Consider the following 24711-nt stretch of genomic DNA (forward strand, 5'->3'; position numbering starts at 1 on the left):
GCTCCTGCCCAGAAGCATATGAAGATCGAAATAGCCAAGGAAGGAAGGAGACTATTGCTCTTGGAGAGTGAAATTCCAACCAGAGACCAGAGAATGCTCTCCATCCTCGAGATACGTTAAATTTCACAGGAGGCGTCTCATGGACTGCTTGGACGCATCCTGCCTCTAGACACTGCACGTTAGCATGATGCTAGAGTGTTTGATGATCTTTCCAAACCCATGAATCCTTCCTGACGGCAGAGAATCCTGGAAAAGAAGAGGCGTTCTTTCTTCTTTCAGTCGGATTAAGAATAAAATATGTTTTGGGGACGCCCGGGTGGCTCAGTTGGTAAAGCAGCTGCCTACAGCTCGGGGCATGATCCCAGCATCCTGGAATCAAGTCCCTTATCGGGCTCCTTGCTTGGCGGGGAGCCTGCTTCCCTCTCTGCCTCTGCCTGCCACTCTCTCTGCCTGTGCTCACTCAAGCTCCTCTCTCTCTGACAAATAAATAAATAAAATCTTTAAAAAAAAAAAAAGAATAAAATATGTTTAAAGAATGAAACATATCAACCAAAAGCTATTTATGCTTAGCCAGAAGTCAGATTTGGGCAAATCTTCACTGCAATCAGGATTTTAATAACACCTATAGCATTTGTGGCACTAATTAGAAAATTTACCCGAACACTGAAGTAATACTTTTGCACATTTTTGCCCTCTCTGGGTCAGCTCTAGATGATTGATTTTCAACATCCTATTTCCATATTGCTGGGACTGTTATCTATTTTCCTATTCCCTACTTGGTTGGGTTTTTTTTTCTTTCTCCTCCTCTTTCTCTTCCTTCTTTTGCCTATAATTTTCACTCTCTTCTTTCTTTACTTTCTTCTTCCCCTAGAGATACATACTATCCACCTTTTTATTCACCCTTGTTTTTGCTTCTAGTTATTTCCCTTTTTCTCACTTCCTTGGTTATAAGCCACCCTTTCTATGCAAGAAATTTCTTCTTCAAAGGAGTTTTCTGGTAGTTGTCTTCCCATTCTTAAAAGATCTTGTGTGAATGAGGAAATTACCTTATGAATATAGGTCTCTCCTCCATGAACTATTTGGTATTCAGCCCAGATTCTGAAGAAGGAAATTGACTTCTGTTAATCTGTTTATTTAAAAATTACAGGAATGCCACCCAGGCATTCCTGTAACCCTCAGTGGGCTAAGCATCTGCCTTTGGCTCAGGTCATGATCACAGAGTCCTGGGATCAAGTCTCGCATCAGGATTCCTGCTTAGCAGAGAGTCTGCTCTTCCTTCTCCCTCTGCTGCTCCCCCTGCTTCTGTGCTCTCTCTTTGTCAAATAAATAAATAAATCTATCTTTGAAAAATAAAAATAAAAATTATAGATTGCAGTGTAAGTGCTGGGAAGAAAAATAAAGATTGCTCTTCTTTTCTCAAAGAGCTTGTCAGCTCTTAGAATTCATTAAATTCAAATGATAATACAATGAGATGTCTTAAGGACAGGTAGAAATCACAGCTAAGATGGACCAGAAGTAAAGATATAAGACTTGAAGTATCTTTTGGACAAAGGATCCAATGTAATATGAGACCTGTTTAGAAGTCACTTGGCCAGAAGGGAAGAAGTGATGGTTGGTGTTGGAAAGGTGCCAAGGGGCCAAGCATAGGGCTTTAAGTATAATAAGAGGTAATATACATAGAAATACCAGCACATGCTTTGAAATCATATATAAGTGAATTTGAATCTAGACCTCCACACATTGGCTAGGTTACCTGCTTAAGCCTCAGTTTCTGATCTTCAAATTGAGATTCAAATAATTATCATCTACATTTCACTGTTATGAGAACTAACATTTTCAAGGTGTAAAAATTAAATTAGGTGACAAATGAAAAATTCTTTGCATGGTGTCTAGTACATGGTAAACTTCTAATACAGAATGGCTGTTGTTAATATTATTATCACCTTGAAAACTAACATATTTATCATAGAGAAAAAAAGTGGGCTTTCAAATCATCTTTAGACGATATATAGATGTTGTCTTTGGAAGGAAGTGAGGTGATACCTGTATATATAAGCATATATATTCATAAAAATTGCACTGTCAGTCCCAATCCTCTATCCCTTTCTGTATCCAAGCTCTTCACCACTTAGGCAATATCCTTCTATTGTAGGATGTATGTAAGTCTCCACTCTTGAGATGTGCTGTACTCTGGGTTTGGTGGCAGTTATGACATAATTAGGGCTTTTTACTCTTTCCCCTCTGCCATCTTCATGGGAAGAACATGCTAGGCCTGCCCATAGTTTCCAGGAGGAGGACAAGTCGTGAGGTGCAGAGATATACTACCTAAGCCAGTGGGGACCAGAAGAACTACCCAGCCAAGTGCAGTGTAGATCAGCAAACTCTCCATCCAGCCTGCAGACATGTTTTAATGAGTTTGAATGTGACTTGTTATGTAACATTATTGTGACAATAAATAATTGATACAATATGAAATATGTATATGTACAATGTATATGTGTATAGATGTGTAAGCCTGGAAAACTTGAATTATAATATTTCATTTCCTGCTATGGGTAATTTGCTCTACAATATCATGAATCTTAATTTTTAAAAAATTTTCCCAAGATAGTAAACTGTATTTATAGGATCCTTCCTGGTAGGTAGTAAACATTTACACTGCAATGATTTTTGAAGAGGTATTCATTTGCCTTAGGAAGTTGGACTGCTATTTACATAGCCAGGGCTAGATCATTGTGTTGTACTGAGTATGTGTCAATGACTAAAAGTGTGGGTCAAACCATGCAATTGTAGATTATCATTGCAACACATTTTCTGTTAATGAACTTTTCATTCCTTTCTAAATTCCAAGAGAACAGAAATATTGGCATTCATTTCAGTGGGACATCATCTTAATTGCCATTTATAGAGAGGATTCCAGGTATCACACCATTACTACAGATGTGGCTCCATAATCATCAATATAGTTGCTAAATTTTCTCATCAGAATTCACTCAGAATTGCTTAGAAATGAGCAACATCAGCGACACTGGGTGCCCATTCTGTTAAGCTCCTACTTTTGGCTCAGGTCATGATCTCAGGGTTCCTGGGATTGAACCCTCTATGAGGCTCCCTGCTCAACAGAGATTCTGCCTCTCCCTTCCCCTCTGACTCTGATGCTCCTTTTACTTATGCTCTCTCTCTCCCTCTTTCTCTGTGTCAAATAAATAAATAAAATCTTTTTAAAAATGGGCAATGTCTTCCTATCGAAATACCAACAACGTTTTTCATGGAGCTAGAACAAACACTCCTAAAATTTGTATGGAACCACAAAAGACCCTGAATAAGCAACACAATCTTGAAAAAGAAAGAACTTGGAGGGCGACGGGGCAGGGGCTGTGCCTGGCCGCCCGCCATCCAGTTCCCGGCCGACGGCTCGGACCCCAAGTATGATGAATCCGACGTCCCTGCGGAACTGCAGGTATTAAAAGGACCCCTGCAGCAGCCGACTTTCCCTTTTGCAGTTGCAAACCAACTCTTGCTTGTCTCTTTGCTGGACCACTTGAGCCATGTGCACGAGCCAGACCCGCTCCGATCACGACAGGTGTTTAAATTGCTTTGCCAGACCTTTATCAAAATGGGGCTGCTGTCTTCTTTCACCTGTAGCGATGAGTTTAGCTCACTGAGACTACACCACAACAGAGCCATTACCCATTTAATGAGGTCTGCCAAAGAGAGAGTTCGTCAGGATCCTTGTGAGGATAATTCTCATATCCAGAAGATCAGGTCCAGGGAAATAGCCTTTGAAGCCCAGACTTCACGTTACCTAAATGAATTTGAAGAGCTTGCCATCTTAGGAAAAGGCGGATACGGAAGAGTGTACAAGGTCAGGAATAAATTAGATGGTCAGTATTATGCAATTAAAAAAATCCTGATTAATAGTGCAACTAAAACAGATTGTATGAAGGTACTTCGGGAGGTGAAGGTGCTGGCAGGCCTTCAGCATCCCAATATCGTAGGCTATCATACCGCTTGGATAGAGCATGTTCATGTGGCCCAAACACGAGCAGATAGAGTTTCTGTTCCGTTGCCATCTCTGGAGGTGATCTCCAACGAAGAGGACAACAGAAGTCAGTATGTTCAAAATGATGAAAGTAACAGCTCATCCATTATTTTCACCGAGTTCACATCAGAAAAAGAAAAGCTCTGAGGAGAATCTGGCCTTGACAATCAGAATAACAGATTGGTGAACCAACTTAATCACAAGGGACACCAGTGAACTCGAGTCATCCAGTTTGTTCCCAGGAAATGGTTTTGTGGACTTGCCTTCCAGATCGATTGTTGAACACCCGCTGCCACTTAGGCATCATTCCGACTTGGAAGAGAATTTCACATCCACTGGGGAATCTTCTGAAAACTTAAGTTTGTTGGGGCAGACAGAGGTGCAGTACCACCTGATGCTGCACATCCAGATGCAGCTGTGCAAGCTCTCGCTGTGGGACTGGATAGTCGAGAGAAACCAGAGGAGCCGGGAGTGTGTGGACGAGTCTGCATGTCCTTACGTCATGGCCAGTGTTGCAACAAAAATTTTTCAAGAATTGGTGGAAGGCGTATGTTACATACATAACATGGGAATTGTACACAGAGATCTGAAGCCCCGAAGTATTTTTCTTCATGGCTCTGATCAGCAAGTAAAAATAGGAGACTTCGGTCTGGCCTGCGCAGACATCATACAGAAGAACGCAGACTGGATCGCTAGGGATGGGAACAGGACACCCACGCACACGTCCAGAGTGGGTACTTGCCTGTATGCTTCGCCTGAGCAGCTGGAAGGATCCGAGTATGATGCCAAGTCAGATATGTATAGCTTGGGTGTGATCCTGCTAGAGCTCTTTCAGCCGTTTGGAACAGAAATGGAGCGAGTACACGTTCTCACAGGTTTAAGAAGTGGTCAGATACCCGAATCCCTCAGTAAGAGGTGTCCCATGCAAGCCAAGTATATCCAGCACTTAACGAGAAGGAACGCATCTCAGAGACCGTCTGCCGTTCAGCTACTACAGAGCGAACTTTTCCAAAATTCTGGAAATGTTAATCTCACTCTACAGATGAAAATACTGGAGCAAGAAAAAGAAATCGAAGAACTAAGGAAGCAGCTGAGTCTCCTTTCCCAGGAGAGAGGGGCCAAGGACGGCATGAAAGACGGGGGTGTGCCTGACCTGCCGTAATTAGGCTCCGTGAATGAGAATGTGGACTTCTCGGTCTCTGGTGAACTGGAATGTAAACTTCGTCACTGTTAGAGGATAGGTCGTACAATTCTATTTAGTGAGCCTGGATAAGACTTATTAAAGTTGTAGAAGTTCTCAAAAAAAAAAAAGAACTTGGAGGTCTCACAATTCCAGACTTCAAGTTATATTACAAAGCTGCAGTAATCAAAACAGTATGGTACTGGCAGGAAAAAAGACACATCGATCAATAAAACAAAATAGAAAACTCAGACATAAGCCCACAATTATAAGGTCAATTAATCCTTGACAAAGGAAGAATAAATATACAATGGGAAAAAGACAATATCATCAAAAAATGGTGTTGGGAAAACTGGGCAGCCATATGCAAAATAATGAAACTGGACCACTTTCTTACATCATACACAAAAATAAATTCAAGATGGATTAAACACCTAAATGTGAGACCTGAAACCATAAAAACCCTAGAAGAGAGTACAGGCAATAATCTCTCTGACATTGGCCATAGCAGTATTTTTCTAGATACTCTCGTGTGGCAAGGGAAATAAAAGCAAAAAACTATTGGGACTATCTGAAAGTAAAAAGCTTCTGCACAGCAAAGAAAACAATCAACAGAACTAAAAGGAAGCCTACTGAATGGGTGAAGATATTTGCAGATGACATATCCAATAAAGGGTTAACATCCAAAATATATAAAGAACTGATACAACTCAACACCCGAGTACCAGATAATCCAATTTAAAAATGGGCAGAAGACATGAATAGACATTTCTCCAAAGAAGATCTCAGATGGCCGACAGACAGGTGAAAATATGTTCAATAGCACTTGTCATTAGGAAAATACAAATCAAAACTCTAATATAATGAATTGTTGAACATTACATCAAAAACTAATGATGTACCATATGTTGGCTGATTGAACATAATAAAAAAAAATACATAAGTCTTTAAATAATAAAAGAAAAGCTCTAATGAGATACCACCTCGTACCTGTCTGAAAGGCAAAAATCAAAAACACAAGAAACAAGTGTTGGTGAGGATGTGGAGAAAAAGGAACCCTTGTGCACTGTTGGTGGGAATGCAAACTGGGGCAACTACTCTGGAAAACAGTATAAAGGCTCCTCAGAAAGTTAAAAATAGAACTACATTATCATCCAATAATGGCACTACTGGGTATTAACTCCCAGAATACGAAAACACTAATTCAGAGGGATACATGTACCCCTATGTTTATTGAAGCAGCATCTACAGTAACCAAATTATGGAAGCAGCCCGAGTGTCCAGTGAGAGATTAAAGGATAAATAAGATGTGGCCTAAAAAAAAGAATAAAGTCTTGCCATTTCAACAACATGGATGGAGCTAGAGAGTATAATGCTAAGCGAAATAAGTCAGAGGAGGAAAAATGCCATATAATTTCACTCAAGTGGAATTTAAGAGACAAAGCAAATGAACAAAGGAAACAAAAGAGAGAGCTAAACCAAGAAATAAACACTTAACTCTAGAGAACAAACTGATGGTTACCAGAGGGGAGGTGATATCGGGGATTGGTGAAATAGATGATGGGTATTAAAGAGTACCCATATCGTCATATGCACTGAGAAATGTATAGAAGTGTAGAATCACTATATTGTACACCTGACACTAATATAATACTGTTCTGTTAACTATACCAGAACTAAAATAAAAAGCAGTATTAAAAAATAGGCAATGTCATGTCAGAAATGTTTCAGGAAGTAGTTAGAAAAGGAAAAATGTGGAGAATAGCATCAGAGGGAAAGTTGCAAGATGGCAAAACTTCATTAAATCAGGCAGTTTTGCGGCAGATCAAATGTGGGCATTGGATAATGCCTTGTGAGTGGCCACCGGCTGAGTCCATATAGATGCATGGCACTCAGAATAGGACCTGGCATAGAGTAAATGCTCAACAAGTGTTAAAATGTTTTGTTTCAAGTAACAAAACAGAATAAAAAATTGATTCCCTTAGAAGTTGCCCTTGAAAATAAGTATTTTCTATTCATATTTTGACATTTGAAACAAGCATTTTTTTAAAAAAAGATTTTATTTATTTATTTGACAGACAGAGACCACAAGTAGGCAGAGAGGCAGAGAGAGAGAGGGGGAAGCAGGCTCCCTGCTGAGCAGAGAGCCCGATGCAGGGCTCAGTCCCAGGACCCTGAGATCATGACCTGAGCTGAAGGCAGAGGCTTAACCCACTGAGCCACCCAGGCTCCCCGAAACCAGCATTTTTTATATTCACATGCCTCAATGGCATGAAACATTACAGATGAAATACAAATTAGCCAAATGGTCCACAAACTCATGATATTAACAATGATATGATATGAACATAATGATATTTTCTTTTCTTTCTTTCTTTTTAACCTTACTTATTTTAGAGAGAAAGAGAATGTGTGTGTGCATGGGAGCAGGGAGGGAAGCAGAGGGAAAGGGAGAGAGAATCCTCAAGCAGGCTCCAGGCTAGGATCCTGATCCTAGGACCCTGAGATCAGACCTAGACTGAAATCAAATCAGACACTCAACCAACTGAGCCACCCAGGTGCCCCTACAGTGATATTTTCTATTCTCTCTCGTCATTCTTCTCCTCCTCCATGTTCAGCATTTTGACAGTTACTCTTTGTGGAAAACTCTGCTATTACCATGGAAGATAAGTAGATGCAAAGTTGTTCCTTGCCCTTTTAGTGCTGGGAATCTGGTGTTTGCTAACCAGACAGGCAAGAGTCTCATGAAAGGCAAATGAGTAACAGAGCAATCATTTCCAAAGAAAGAGAAATCGTAAGAAATGGGAGGAGTGTTTCATTTTAAGTACTCTTTCTCATATACAATTAAAAATTAATTTGGGGGGTGTGGTGGGACAGAAATCTGGTTGGGGATCAGTTGTTTGCATTCTAAGTAAGAATGTAGTAGATTTAAGAATTGGTCTTAGCCTTCTGTTGGAACTCTGCCTTTCATCTGTGCAAAATTTGATGGTAGATCAGAGGCATCTTGGATTTTGTGAAGATTACATTCGGTTTTTGCCAACGTGGATACCCAGAACCGTATCAGTGATCAAATTCAACTATTGTTTACATCCTGTTATGTTTATTTTCAACTCTATTGTCTTACATCTGTAAATTACCTTAAATCCTTATTTATGATCTATAGGATGAATGACTAATGAAGTCTATAAGGAAGTCATTTATCTTCCCCACTTCTCAGTTTTCTCAATTATACAATGGAAGGCTTGAATTAAGTTAAACTGAGCTTACTTTTTCCTGATGTAAATGCTAAAGATTACATGAATGAAGGCAAGACTTCCCAGGAATGAAGAATAGCATGATTTAGTCAATACTTAAAAGCACTCGACATGGAGACTTCCTATGTAAGAGCATAAATAACTTGATTTAAACCCATGAGCAGGGCGCCGGGGTGGCCTTCACCCTGCTTGTGCTCTCTCTCACTGACTCTCTCAAATAAATAAATAAAATCTTTACAAAAAATAAAATAAAACCATGAGCAAAGTCAGCGTTTTACAAGGTCTCAACTGTAAACACTTTCCCTAGGCTGGAAATCATTTATTCGACTCTAAGGATGGTTAAAGCATATAAATGCATAAATAAAGAAATGCATATAAATAAGTACATTTAAAAAGTACATATATTATCATCAAATTTATCATTAGTATTTATTATAGGACATCAAATTAATAATTTCAGTTGGAGAAACTTTTTTAAAAGACTTTATTTATTTATTTGAAAAAGAACAAGGGAGAGCATGAAATGGGGGAGGCATAGGGAGAGGGAGAGGCAGACTCCCCAGTGAGCGGGATCCCGATGTGGGGTTCGATTCCCGGACCTGAGATCATGACCTGAACTGAAGGCAGACAATTAACCGACGGAACCATCCATGTGCCCCTCAATTGGGGAAGATTTTTAAAATACCCAGTAATTTTTAAGGTTTTATAGACTATATCAAACATATATTCTCAGAGGAAAAAAATAAAGAATGTGTGTTTCTTCCTTACCTAAAATAAACAAACAAAAAACCCTAAGGAGTGCACCAGTCTTATATGGTTATCTGTCGTCACTTGGTAGCCAAAGCCAACAGGGAAAACGTCACAAAAAGGACTTGGTTTTTCTAGATGGTGGTTTTTCTGGGAAGGCAGAGGTAGGGGAGAGAAATGTAAGGGGCAGAGTATGAAGAGGAGAGGTTTCATCTAATGGTTGGTAACAATAATAATAGATATTATTAAGCAGTTGCTAGGGCCTACAGAGCTAATAAGTTTCTGAGCTATTCTCATAACAAACTTAATGTAGATTCTGGATGAAGTACATTTCTGGGTGCTTATCTGTTTAATTAAGTTATATTTAGTGTGATGATCTATTATCTCTAAAGACAAGACTGAACAAATCTGAAAGAATATTGGAGTACAAATGCAGAATTCCTAAAAAAAAAAAAAAAGGCATACATTAAAGGTAATTGGGAAGCAGAGAAAAAAAATAGAAGTTTTACTCTGACATCTAACTCCATCTTGATGTTACTTTATAAATGATTTGGATAAGCATGCTCTTAGCACAAAATTAAATTTATAATGTAGTATAATCACAACTGAAATTTAAAATAAATAAAGGAATTTTGCTTCTGAGCAATGAGTATGGAATTTATTCCTCTAGGAATTAACTAATTTAATGATTGCAGATACAATTACCAAGCACTATTATGTCTCATAGTTCCAAATGCTTCACTTGCATAAAACAAAAAGGTGATAAAATGTTTGAGACAGAAACGAATCTGTAATTACTTTGGGTAGAAGCTGTGACCTGAGGTTTTGGAAGATCGGTAAAAAGAATCATCTTTCTGGGTAGGAACATCACAGAGAAGAAGCATAACCTTAACTGCATCAACATTCATGTTCAAAGGGGCTTGTGTTTGGAGACTATGATAGATGTTTCCGTAGCTGTGTTTCTTGGGAATACACGAGAACACTATTAAGCTATGTCAGTGGTGAGAGGAGCAATGAAGATATTCGAGAACTCTAGATATCTTTGGCTCTGGAATTTATTGTGTTGTTTCCCACTCCCCCCCCCCCCCAAAGTAAAATTGTCTTTTGTTCAATCTAGTACTTAAACTTGTTTGCAAGCCTCAGTGAGTAGTAGTGAGTGAATGGTGGGTTTCCAGAATTAAGCTGCAAACTTTGGGGACATGGTATAGTCAGCCTGGTATTGCTAGATAGCATATCCATAGTTGGCAGCCAATTCAATATGCTGGATTTCAACTCTGTACCGAGTATTGGAAATAAGCAAGGCAGGAGACACCTGTGTGTTTTAAGAGCAAAACTCTGGTTGGTCCTCATTTCTCATTAGGAATTACTTACTTCCTCTGTATGGCCAAAAGTCCACAATCAAAACTCCAGAGAAGTAAGATCTTTTTTCCAAAAGACTCCCACTTTCTGGTAATCCCTCTGAAATTTTCTCTCCTGGACAGTTGGGAGATTCTGCTAAAATAAATCATTTCAACCACCTGTGGGTAAATGCAAGCGGCAGCCAGGATGAATTACCTGTTTTCTAAGCTAATCCTTCTCTCTAAGTCATACCACTATGCCCATTTCCAGTGCCTGAAATATGGAGAATTAATGTGAGTGCCTCTTTCCTACTGAGAAGTCAGGGAGGAAGGAAGGGCATCGTACATTCTGACACTCTTCTAACAAGATGAAAACAAGCCAGCCCCCTAGTCGTAGTGGACCACCTAGAGCCATGGGGAAGGGAGGCTACTTTGCTTAAACAAAGTCATCATTTCCTGGAGGTTAAAGGGGGGAATTTCTTCTAAAATTCCCTTGGTGGCCCGACAGCCAAGGCAATAAAAATCAGTAGTGGTGCCTGGTTCCTTTTATTCTTTCCCTTTATTTACTTTTGATTAGTATTTTACATTCTTTTATTTATTTTGGATTGATTTTAAAAAGAAAATAGAACCATCAGCTCTCACTCTAGAGGCTGAGGGGGAAGTAGCAGTGGGGATTTTTGATTGGATATATCTTTGTTTGGGGATTGGCAAACCACCACATTCTTAGGGGGTTTTCAGAAAGGTCTGGTACCATCCAACTTAAAAATGGGTCACCCTCTCCTGTGACTAAGGGAATTAGAGGCTTTATAGATTTAACTCATGTCTAGGCTTTGATGTAGAAGGGAGACTGTGGTCTTTACCTTGAAAGGCTCTTCGGACTAGTGGACAGACTTCTTGTTAGCTTTGTTGCCCTGCTTCAGTCTTATTTGCCATACAGAGGTGCTTTTTGGCCCTACCACTTCTCTGCTTAACTTTCCCACATCTTTTCCACCCAGTGGCTACCCATATGTTGGGAAATAAAATCTGCACCTGGTGTTAGCCTCCCAGATTCTATGTGACATGGCCCTTACCTGTCTCTCTTACATGTACCCAGTCCATCCAGCTCAATCCTACCTTAAGGCCTTGGGCTTATAATTTGTTTTGCTTTGAGATAGTCTTTCCCCTGATCTTTTAAAGTCATAGCTCCAAGGTCACCTCGTTGGTGATGATTTTTTTGTCCCCATCCCTCCTATCTAAACCATCCACATGACCATATCACCTGTTCTATTTCCTTTCCAGAATTTATATTGTCATTTTATTTATTTACATATTTGTTCTCTCCTTCAACAAGCAGAATATAAACTTCAAGATGGCAGGGATATCTGATATAAATAGCTATATCTTTGGTACTTGAAACACATCCTGGCGCAAAGTCATCACTCAAAAAAGATCTATTGAATAAAATAGCAAGTGAATTATTACTATCGTATCATTTGCACAATGTAGCCAGAACGAGTGACCTCAAATAACCTCTTTTTATCCCTAATTCTTTTTTTTTTTTAAAGATTTTATTTATTTATTTGACAGACAGAGATCACAGGTAGGCAGAGAGAGAGGAAGGGAAGCATTCTCCCTGCTGAGCAGAGAGCCTGATGCAGGTCTCCATCCCAGGACCCTGGGATCACGACCCAAGCTGAAGACAGAGGCTTTAACCCAGAGCCACCAAGGCACTCCATCCCTACTTCTAATAAATTTTGTTCTCTCTGCTTATGGTGTCATCCCTTACCCCCTGCTATGCCCACACATATGCATACTTCATCCACCTTGCCTTCAAAACTCTCGTTTACATGTCAGCAGCAGCAGCAGCAGCATGCCTCTTGGACATCCCAGAAAGGATGTAGTGCTTCCCCTACTCTTCTTCAGGTTAGAGCACTAGTCACACTGGGTGGGTAATCATGTCTCCTGGAGGCAGAAGCAGTTCTGTTTCTTTTAGAATGTAGAGTCTCCAGGGAAGGGCTTGCCTTCTCAGGAGTCTTCATGCCTATTTGGTGGATACAGGAATGTGTAGTCAGAATGTTTTCAAATATATCAACTTTATTATCTTTCATGTTGTGCGTAAAATGCCCATGATACCTATTTGTTGAATACATGCTTGCATAATGAGAATAGGTCAATTGAAATTGAAATGGGTCAATTTCCTTACCCTTCCACATTGCCTTTCCAGATGCCTATGATGTTCCACAGGAAAGGCAGAAGTCATCAAGCTGACTCTTTTTTATCTCATTATTTAACCCAGTAGTTAACACCTTTCGAGCACTTATGTTTTGTCAGGCAGCAGCTGAGGCCTTTGCTTGGCTAATCTCCCTCACAACTTCTCCAGAAGGTAGGAGGTGTTGGAACGACTGCGATGTACTTGTTAAAACCAAAGCTGAATTGCCTGGCATCACACAGTCTGTAAATGCTGGGAGCAGAATTTGAACCCTGCCAGTCACTGATGGCAGAGATCTCACTGTTAGTCTTAGAGCAAGTTTGTTATAAATGCCGCCAGCATCTTTTCCTATCCTTACAGACTCAGTACGGTTGCCAGGATTTTATTTAAAAAATCTGATTATGTTACGTCTTTAAAAAGAGATCTCTGTGACTTCATGAGGACCATTATTCTTAGCCCCCTATTGTAGCAGTCAGGCCCTTCTCCCATGCACACTTTTCCTACCATTCCCCAGCATTAGCAGCTCCTTTCCCACAGCTACTCACAGCCTTTTGCTGGTCACTAAACACACGTTGATTCTTATTCATTTCTTGCTTATGTTTAATTTCTTGCTTATTCATCTTTACTGCTGGGTCCTACTCATCCCTCTAGCACCAGCTAACATATCCTTTTTCACCTCCTCTCAGGAACTGTTTGTGCTTCCCTTGATGCATCCACTACTTTTGATAGTACCTCTATTCTATCTCTCACTGCTGTGAACTGCATTTGTTGTTTTCTTTCTCTGTCTCTCTTTAAGGGCAAATTTCTAAGATCAAGGTGTGGCTCTTTGTGCCTTTCCCAGTGCTTAGGACATACTTTGGAACATGCTATACTCTCAGAAACAAAAACTTGCTAAAAATTAAAGAATGCATGTGCCAGAACAGCTGATGTGTAAAGATGAAAAACACCAGTGTACAAGCTCTTTAGAGGACTGGCCGTATTTGCTCAGGCTGAACAAGCCGGATGACTCAGCAGTTATACTCCTGGACTATATACACTAAAGAAATCGGTGTTTAGGATCATCAAAAGACTTGCTCAAGAAGATTTGAAATAAAAAAGTTAGCATGAATTGTGGTATATGCATACCAAGGAATACTGCTCAGCAACAAGAATTAAAGGACCAGAATTTGTATATCATACCTGAATGCCACGGTGAATATTGTAAACACTGAGAAGCAGCAAGAAGCCAGACACAAGAGGACATGTGTATAACTCCAGTTATGTAGAGCTTAACAACTGGCAAAATGAATCTATGGAGTTAGAAGTCTCGAGAGCAGTTACCATTAGCGGAGGTCAGTATAGTGGCCAGAAGGGGACAAAAGGAGTCTTCTTGGGTGACAGTAATTGTTTTGTTCTTAACCTGGGATCTGGTTATACAGTTGTGTTTAACATGGGAAAATTAGTCAAGCTGTCATACTTTTTCTGTGTCCCGTTTGTGCTCCAATAAAAAGTAGAGATATGGGGCACCTGGGTGGCTCGGTGGGTTAAGCCTCTGCCCTCAGTTCAGGTCATGATCTCAGGATCCTGGGATCAAGCCCTGCATTCCGCTCTCTGCTCAGCGGGGAGCCTGCTCTGCTTGCCCCCCCCCCCCACTCCGTCTTCCTCTCTCCCTACTTGTGATCTCTCTCTCTCTCTCTCTGTCAAATAAATAAATAAAAATCTTTTTTTTTTTAAAGTAGAGATAGTATAAGAGAAAGGGAAGAGAGAGGAATGAGGGAGGAAAGAGAGAGAGAAGGGGTCATTTTATGAATCAATGAAGTTGTCAAATGAAATGAAATTTTTTTTTAAAGATTTTATTTATTTATTTGACAGGCAGAGATCACAACTAGGCAGAGAGGCAGAGAGAGAGAGAGGTGGAAGCAGGCTCACTGCTGAGCAGAGAGCCCGATGTGGGGCTCGATCCGAGGACCCTGGGATCATGACCTGAGCTGAAAGCAGTGGCTTAACCCACTGAGCCACCCAGGTGCCCCAAAAATGAAATTTTTTTTTAAAAAAGCTCTGGATTTTTATGAAATCCCAAGCCTTACAATTTACTTCAGCTTTTTATTCAATAGAATCATAAGAACTGCACCCAAGTTGGCACAAAGTCCTATTTAGTTAGCTGGGGAATTTTACCAAACTTTATTTTATATCTAAAATTATATCCAAGTGAATTTCCCATGTTTGTAAAGCCCAACAGGCACCTCTGAGAATGGATGTATCCTTTTATGCATCCATGTAGCCACTAGGGAGCAAATGAGCAATTCTAACCCATTCAATTTAACATACACTTTTATTTAGCTTCCCAGAGGATTCCTGTCAGTTGTGCTTGTAGGAAGTGGTCATGAATAGTTATAGACATTTCTCCCTTTACAGGTGATGGAAATGATGGGTGCACACATCTCCTGCTAATTTGCAGTGACGGGATTTTTTTCACAAGCCAGTAGTTCAGTCTGGCAATAGTCACATTGCAATGGCCACATTCACACCTTTTCTTTAGGAAGTTGCAGGGTTCTGTTTCTTTCCCATGTCACACAAGTGGGATTGATCCATGTGTGTTGAATGGGGGTAGACACGTGAAGCTCAAACATGAACTTTGTCAAGCAGATGGTAGTCCTTTGCTGAGGAAAATCACTTTTCCCCCCCTTTCCTAAGGCAAGTAAGGGAGAATTTTAGAAATTATGATAGTGTTGAATTTCAGATCAGGTAAACTGACAAAGAGCCTTGCTGTGATTCAGAGTGTTTCATTTTGTACATTTTGGCAGATCCTTGAAAGCAGAAAGTAAGCCTCAGACTGTCAGCTGTTGTGTTTGACACTCCTTGATGTTGATACTGGATATGAAAGAACATTGTGCATTTGATTCAAAAGGATTGTGTGTGTGTGTGTGTGTGTGTGTATGGTCAGTACATTAGAAATAACTTGAGGACAAACAACCACTAAGAGAATCACAGGTCACAAGTCAGCAAGTAAAAATATTTGAACGATATCCCCCAGCTGCTAACCTTTTCTAGAAAGGTACACACCTTTACTTTTATAGACAGTTAAAAGCAATTGTGTCTGTCCTATATGCTTATTAGGTTTATAATTGCCTTTGGTGTGCATATGAGGCTATGTGTTCACATATAAGTTCAATTGTCAGAGCCTCATCTACGAGATGAAAACATCCAGCAATGTTTTATTAGTGGAATGCTTAATAATTGACCTGACGCGTTTCCCTTACTACTTTGATTAAAATTTCCCCCTAAAATATTTGGAATGACTTGGATTCCTTATAGATAGAATCTGTCTCTTCTCTTTTGTGCTTCCATTGCCACTTCAAGTCAAAAATGTGCCTCGGAATTATTTGCCCTTAGTTGTTATCAGTGAAAGTGCATAAATTTAAAATTCTTTCCTATAGATTGGTTTTAACTGTAAGAGAGTATAGTGATAGGCTTGTGGGAGGAATGAACTGTAAGGAGGAAGGGAGAAGATTTTCAAAGAAGTAAAAGAGTGTGTTAAACATGTTCTTAATCATTTGAGAGGAGTCTCAAGTCTCCCTTTAGAATCTGAGTAAGACTATGGATTCTTTCCTCAGAAAAATAATACTTGTATGTATGTAAATATCAAATGTTGATAACGGTGTTAGTTTGGATTCCCCCAGAACTAGACCTAAGGCAAGGATTTGAGGACAAGTAGTTTATTTGGACAGAACAAGGAACTGAGCTGAGGTGACAGGAGAGAGACTGACATGGGGAGGCAAACAGGCAGGCAGTAAAGGATGTATTGTTAAGGTACTTTCCATAAAGGTGACTGAAGCTTACGTCCATGGGGAAACTCTGAAAAATGGCGCAAGACAATAAGTTAATATTTTCCAGCCAAAAGACCCAAATACTCATCATTCCTTGGTTAGGGTGGCCCTTGGCAAAACGTGAAGTCATACGCACATCGTTGGCAGTGTGTAGGGCCAAGTGGGTTCTGGCAGCCCAAGGGCAGTCCTATGATAGAAATGCAGCTGTTATCCATGGGATGTCAGGTGATTGTGCACAGAAATGGTGAAAAAGAATGAGGAAATTGTAGATAGATAGCTTTCCTGGACCGGTTTCTTAATTCTGATTGTGAGGAAAGAGACACCTAACTGAAAGATGGCCAGTTTGGAGTTGACTTTACCTATTCACATCTTTGAGAAGGGCCAAGTTATATGCTCAACAGTATTTTTAAATTGTAAAATTGTTCTAGAAGGAAGGGATTTAGTGAGTCAGTGGATACCTTCAGAAAGATTGTGAGGAGTCCTGAGAACTCTTTAAACTCCTCTGACTCACTGTTTCTCATAAGGGCCAGTCACATGACCTCTCTTTATGAGAAAGTCTCCATCTAGGGAATGGTATAACAATGGCCTTTATCGTTCTGAAGACGAAGGGTGCCCAGGCCCATGATGCCGTGAGACTAGAAGCTTCAACATCCCTCTGTGACACTCTTCCTATTTGTAATCTCCTTCCCCCCAAGCAATGAGTTGAGTCAACAGGGCAGTCCTATCTCAGACTTTAGGAAACTGAGTCTGGAACATCAAGGTGTACCAGAATCACCCAGTGAGTCACTGTCACAGCAGGAATTAGGCACTAGAACATCTATATTCTGGGGCATTCTTCAACTCCCCAGGCCTCACCATCTCCTCCTGGAAATGAGTGTTAATAATAGCCTTGGATTCCTCCCATGAGCCAGAATGACTTATTCACAACCTGGGGACAGAGTCATCCAGGAGAGGTAAGTTAACTTTTTCAGGCCATCATTCCATGACAAAGGCCAGTTGAAAAGCCCTGGAAATGGTGGTAGTACATAGATGCATTTCTCCTACATTCCCTGGACTGAGACCATGAATTGTCTGACCCATTTTATACTCATGTCACTGGCATGTTGCTCCCCATAATGTTTTTGGCCTTAATGGACAGTATTAGGGATCCTGCTTACATCTTTTGAAATGTTCAGATGAATGAAGAAATGGCAAATTATCTTTAAATATTTGGCAATTTCTTATAACTTCTTTATATATATTTGTACCCTTACTATATGACCCATTAAGTCCTGCTCTTGGGTATTTATAGAAGAGACATGAAAACTTAAGTTCACACAAAGAATTATCTGCAACTGTTTATGTCAATTTTACTTGTAATTGCTAAAATCTAGCAACAGTGAATCCCTAATATACCAGTAACATACTGTGGCCTATACAATAGATAGGTTACAACTCAGAATTTTTTAAAAAAATAATAAACTATGGATACATCTAATAGCATGGGCAAATCTCTAATAAACTGTGTTACATGAAAGAACCAGACACAAAAGGCTATATATTGTATAATTCTGCTTATATGATATTCTAAAAAAACAGCAAAACTATAAGGACAGAAAACAGATCTGTGGTTGCCAGGACGTGGGGAGTAGGGAAGAAGTCAACACAAAGGAACGGCAGGAGAGACTTTTTTGGGTGAGGGAACTGTTCTATATATCTTGAGTACAGTGATGGTTACATGACTGTGTAAGTTGGTCACAATTCAGAAAATTATATGCTAGAAAAGGTAAACAAATTATACCTCGGTAAACCTGACCCACCACCCCTCCCCCAACCGCCACCGCACAAATGACAAGAAATGTTAGATCCATGCTAGGTCATGAAGGCAGTGGTGACATAAGGGGGGGGATTAGAAATAGAAGTGTCACAAGACTCAGAGAGAGCTCTGACAGTAATATAATAATATGTCATGGTTTGTCTTTCAGAGCCAAAACCGGGGACAGCAAGAGCCCAGGAGTTCAGAAGCCTTGGCAATTATAATAATATTATATTTTTCAAAAGCCAAGCCTCCTTCTCTCTTTCACACACACACACACGCACACACACTCACACACACTCTCACACACTCACACACGCAGAGAATAACAAGCTTTGCAAAGTGCAAACATTTCCATTGCTGCCAAAGGTCAGGCTGAGGATGAAGCTCGAAACCTCGAATTTGTCCAGCTGTCATCTCCCAGTCTCCGTCAATACTGTGAATGTCCCCAGTTCTATCCCGAACATACCTACAAATACATCTACTTGGAAAATACTGGCACATAAATTTAGAGAGGTTTAAAGTGGGAATGAATACCTCAACCTACGGAGTGGAAAAAACCTGTGTCCTGCTCCTTGTGGGCAACCCAACCTGTTTGAACTGCTAAAAACACTCAGGGCAAAACAAGGAGAGCCGAAAAAAATAAGCTTTTAAGAAAACAGTTCTCTCAATATTCCTAAGTTTAATGGCTCAATATTTAGCATGTGTTTCATAACTCCAGCTTTTTTTGGGCGGAGGTAGGTAGGGGAAATGGGAATATAGTAAAGAGTTTTCAAAACACTTGCTATTTGTAAGGCTTCTTTTTTTATGTACCATAACGCACGCAGCCTTCTCAGGCCTGGGGTCAGGATGTTTCTTTTCAGTGGAATGGAACACGAATGAGGAAGAATGGGAAACTGGGTTAGAGGCTACCATGGAAAATGTGAAGAGTCCTGGAAGACCTCAGCCCAGGGTCTGACACTGGTTCCAGAGTTATTGCAAGAACTCCTTTTCCCTCTTTCCTCCAAGTACCTATCAGGATCCCAGGGCTGTGGTGCTCACAATGAATTACCAATGGGTCCTACACCAAGAAGCTTGCAATCGGTGGGACAGATAAGACAGGCAGATCGACAAGCAGGGAGACCAGATGTCACAAGAAAGTGAGAGGAGGGCAGCTGCCAGAGGCAGCTGATTGTAGCAGAGGCAGACCCTGTCTCTTTTTATCTTTAGTTCTGTTATTTGCTGGCTGTGTGGCTTTGGGCAAGCTCTTAAGCCTCTCTGAGCCTCAAGTTTTTTATCTGTCGAGTAGAGATAATGGCACCACCCACAAATGTGTTTGAGGTTTAATGAGAAATTTATGCACAGCACTTTGAACAGTGCCCAACACGTAGTAATTGGTCATAAGTGTTAGCCATGACAGTGATTTCATAGGAAGGGAGGGGGCTGGGCGGTGTCTCTACAGCAGCAGGAATATTTCAGCTGAGTCTTCAAGAAAAAGTAAGTGCAATCCAGATAGACACAAAGTACCTGCTTGTTGGGCTGAAAGGGTGATTCAAACAGGGGAAGAAAGATATGAAAAAGGTATAGGTGGGAAAGAGCCAGATATGTTCAGGTTAAGACCAGAGGAAGACCTTTGGGGAAACCTTAAAGGGGGGTGGGACCATAGTGTGTAGCCCTTCCCAAACATAATTTGATTTCAGTCAGTGTTAAGCCATAAAGCAATTATGAGCCACGTTTTTCATTGACTTTTAACAACTGGATTAGATGCTTCATTTGAAGCATCAAATTAAACCTCAAATTTCTTCAAAAGAGGGTTTCTTTTGTTGTTTCTGAGAGGGCTGAATCTCCTTCTGGACCATCCCTGGACCTCATCATTAGCTGTGGATGGAGTGGTTGGGGTTTGGGGAAGATGCAGAGTGAAGTGTGGGCCAGGGCCAAATTGTGAAGAGTTGGTCTCTGGAAGCTTTAAAAGAGGTGGATGGGGAGCATTTGGTAAAAAATTTCATGTTGGTTGAGTGACATTTATAGGGAACTCTGGGGGCCTTGTGAGGAATGAGTTTCAGTGGCAGTTCCATTGGCAATGGAGTATTGGTGGGAGAGCCTGAGAAGCCTTTTACAAATACATAATAACCTTTGACTCTTAGGATAACAGGATTGGGAGATCCAGTGAGGAGCTAGAATGAAAAGAATCCTGAGGGAAATTGGAAGGGGAGGTGAACCATGAGAGACTATGGACTCTGAAAAACAATCTGAGGGTTTTGAAGGGGCAGGGGTGGGAGGTTGGGGTACCAGGTGGTGGGTGTTAGAGAGGGCACGGATGGCATGGAGCACTGGGTGTGGTGCAAAAAAAAAAAATGAATACTGTTATGCTGAAAAAAAAAAAAAAAAGACAACAACAACAAAAGAATCCTGAGATAGAGATTGTTCGGAGTCTATTGAAATATCACCTTGTTAACCTTCTTATTTCCCTCTACTCACATTTCTGTCAGGTCCATCCCTATTTCACAGAGATAGATAATATAATAAATTTCAGAATGTGTACAAGTGTTGTGAATGGCTGTTTTATACTTGCATCAACTCATACATACCTTCTCTGATCTAAAACCAGAAGCTAATCTCCTTTTCATTCTGTGTGGAGTCCAGAATTGAGAGAATATCCAGGTGGGGGCGGGGGATGGGGGAGACTTTCCATTCTTCACATGCATCTAGTGTTATGGGACCTTCAAAGCCAGCCTTCTGTTCCCGCGTGCACCTGGTAAGAATGCTGCAATCTCATGTTAGTGTGGAGTCAAATCTCTACTGTTTTTTGGTGTCTAGAACTTTGACTTCAGTTTTCACCCCATTTGTTTACTCAGACACGCACCCACTCGTGAGCATGCGCATGCACACACACACACACACACACTCTCTCTCTCTCATACACACACACACACTCTCACACACATACACAACACACATATTCTCTCTCACATACATTCTCTCTCTCATACACACATTCTTTCTCACACACACACAAATTCTCTCACACACATACTCTCTCATATACACACACTCTCTCATACACACACACTCTCACACACACATTCTTTCTCTTTCACACACACACACACACACATACACACACACAGAAACAGGACTGAGATCAGATTCAAGGGATTGTGACCTCCCAGAGGTATCAGGCCTAGGTAAAAGTTAACAGCAACATACTATATCTGTGATTCGGTGTGTGGTTGTTACTATTCCTTTCTGACATGAAACGATACATGGTACTGTTGTGTCATGTTTGATGATTCTCAGTTGAACAACCTTGGATTTTAATGGAATTGTGGTTTAATTGGTGAATATTTTTCAGGAGCCAGGAACATATTTTTGGTACTCTGAAAACTTGATCCAAGATCTGCTTGAGATCTCAGACATTCTGTCGCATTCTATGACAACTTTCTTTGAAATTCATTTTGCTTTCGTTTTCTGAATGTTCATTTGCTTTGTGTTAATTTTTTTTGTCAATTTTAATAGCTTACCTTCCCATTGTCATCATTATTGATAAATATTTATTTAGTATCTGCTACATAGAAAACATCATATAAGTGTTCTGTGTGTGTGTTCCACTTGGAAGCTTCTTTTTAATTCAGAAAAACACCAGAGAATAGTGTAACAAAGACCCGTAGAATAGGATTCCAGAATTAACATATGTTAACATTTTTCATATTTTCTCAAGATAAATAATGTTTATGTCAAAATAAATAAACATTGCTGGTAGAATTAAATTCCTTTCACTTGCTTTGTTTTTATAGGTGGGTCATAATTTAAGTTTTTTGAGACAAAGATTCAAGAATTCCAGAAACTTTTGTTTCTGGAATCACCAAAAAATGACTTTTTAGGCAAGTTACTCTTCCTAGGTGTCAGTTTCTTCATTTTTAAATGGGAATAAAAATTGTGTCTATCTCATAGGGTTGTTGTGGGGCTCCACTCAGCTCGTACACGTCTGATGTCTAGTAGGATCTAAATAAATGTTGGCTACTCTTATTCCTTTTTTTGTTGTTGTCGTTTCTAATTAACACACTTCTTCACGGGTTCACAGTCCAGTGCAGAAGCAAACAGAAATCTTTACAACATAATGATAAGTGCAATAGAAGTTAGTGCGAAGAAAAGTAGATAAGAGGTGAGGAAAGCTTCAAAGAGGAAGAGTGAACTTTGATCCATTTCCTGGAGAAGAAATCTGGTTTCATCAGGTGAAGAGAGGAGAAGTCATGCAGGCAGAAGGAATAGTTAGTGCAAAGACAACAGCATAGAATCGGGCTGATGATGGTGGGCCCAGTGTAATGGGGCCCAGTGTGTGGTGGATAGAAGGGGAAGAGATGTGGGCCAGGGTGGGCTGGGGCATGTAAGTTTCCATGGAAAGCGTCGTAGACCACAGAATATACATTTCCATGTGTTTGTGAATATCTGAGCCTGTTTCTTTCTGGGAACTTATATTTCAAAGTTGAAGATTATTACATTATTTTTGAAAAGACTTAAAAGTCTTGTTCCTCCACCCCTGTATGTCCATTCCTGTAACATTGGTAACTCGCTGATATGCTTCCAGGGGAAAGGCCCCCCCAAAATGCAGTCAGGCCACTATGAGTTGTGATGCCATGAACACTGGCAACTGGGGCCACTGGGTGCTGGTGGCGAATGTAGGGTTTGGCAATCTGCAGTGACTATTCTGTATTCCAGAAGATACAGTGTTGCTCCTTAGGCATCTACCACCCAGCTTAACCTAGTGAGAAGGTGCAAGTTCTCTGGATTCAGAGTGCTGTGCGATCATCCTGTCTCCACTTTGCTTCTTATTTGCCATTTGATCCCCAGGCCCATTCTCTCTTCTTTTCTGCCCTGCTCTTGCATCAGGAGGCTGATCCCTGGGGACTGTGCTCCAGTCCCCTTGACCTTCTGCTCTTGTTGTGTTCAGGCAACCAGAAGGTCTCACAGGAAGTCCAAAGGCAAGAAGACACAGAGCTGTTGGGATATTTATTCCTCTCCCTCCTTCCGAGCTTCTCTCTGGTTCTGGTGGTGGCTGTGCTCCTCAGTGGCTAGAACTCCTGCGAGTGGCCCCTCTCTTCTGCTCCTGGCCTCACCAGGCTCCAGTGACATCCATTTCTGCCGTTGCTCCCTTAACCCTCCACTGTTGCCACTTTCAGTGCATGGCTGTCCCCTGTCAGTTCCTTTAGCTCCACCCACACTGCCGTAAAGAGCACCTTTATTAAATTCTTCTCAGCGAAACTCTTTTGAACACGTCACCTCTTCTCTGCTAAGACCTTGACCAAATCAGCGCTATACTAGTTGGGCTGGACTTTCACCAGGTCCCCATATGCCAAATCAAGGTAATGATGTGCTCTACCTTGTGAGGTTGTTTGGAGGAAACGAGGAGATTGTGTGTTTTGATAATAATATTTTTAAACTCTCTAGCACGGTGCCTGGCACACTGAGGGCCCTCCATGAATATTATATACAATTGTCATTGTGGTTATTAATAAGATGGCTATTATTACTTTTCACTTAGAATCAAAGGAGGTCATATCGAAAAAATACCTGGGACAATGCCAAGGACAACCCCCTCATTTTATATTTGAGGAAACTGAGGCCCAGAATGCTTGGGTAAATCCACACAGCTAATTAGGGGTAGTACTAAGGATAGTAACCCCCTACATTGAAAGAAGGCCAGCTGTGCTTACATCAATTCTGTTTAACTTTTTTAATGAAGGTGTTGATTCCTTCAGTGACGTCGTCCACTTGTTTTAGAAATGAGTTACATAAGCCCGACTCCCTCCACTAGCACTTTATTTGCTTGCTCTGAGAAGAGCATCATACTGTCCCAAAATAAGCAAGAATTCAAGAGAAAACCCCTGTTTCCTTTGCTCCTGCTCCCTGCTGCTGACTCATTCATTCCTGGGCCTCTGAGCTCCAGCACATCAATCATGCATCCTTAGAAGAGTGCTGGTCAGCCTCACCAGCTCTGGGGGCTCTGGGGTGGGGGCTCTGCTGCCCCATAATGTGGGGGGGCACTTCCAGCTTCTCCTGGTGACAAGAGGGTGCTACCTAACTCATGTTTGCAACCAGCAGCTGCCCTTTTGCTTTTTAAAATCCCTGGCAGGCCATCCTGCTGGGGAGAGAACCCAAGTAGATACGCCTCGTAACCACACACTTTTGAAACAACTAGATAGACAGTGAACCTTGGATTTGTCTTCCTATTACTAGGCATTCAGGTCTTTCTAAGTTTTCAACAGATAACACAATTTCAGGTTGTTTCAGGATGATGACGTCTACTCCCAGGGCAAGTCAAGAATCCTCTTCCCAAGTTCAAATAATATATGCTTAATTGCCTTCCTCCCTAAAAAAACCCAGTA

The 24711-nt window shown here is 40.8% G+C and overlaps 1 protein-coding gene across 1 annotated transcript; it reads left to right on the forward strand.

The window, feature by feature from the left end:
• Window positions 1-1504: 1504 nt before the first annotated feature.
• On the forward strand, window positions 1505-5356 carry LOC116596339 (eukaryotic translation initiation factor 2-alpha kinase 1-like). Its single transcript, XM_032353674.1, is given in 4 exon segments — window positions 1505-1515; window positions 3347-3381; window positions 3384-4230; window positions 4232-5356. Coding segments are annotated over 4 exon segments (1866 nt in total). The 3' UTR covers window positions 5205-5356.
• The last annotated feature ends 19355 nt before the right edge of the window (window positions 5357-24711 follow it).

Source organism: Mustela erminea, chromosome 7 (assembly GCF_009829155.1).
Source record: "Mustela erminea isolate mMusErm1 chromosome 7, mMusErm1.Pri, whole genome shotgun sequence".
In the NCBI taxonomy this organism is placed as follows: Eukaryota; Metazoa; Chordata; class Mammalia; order Carnivora; family Mustelidae; genus Mustela; species Mustela erminea.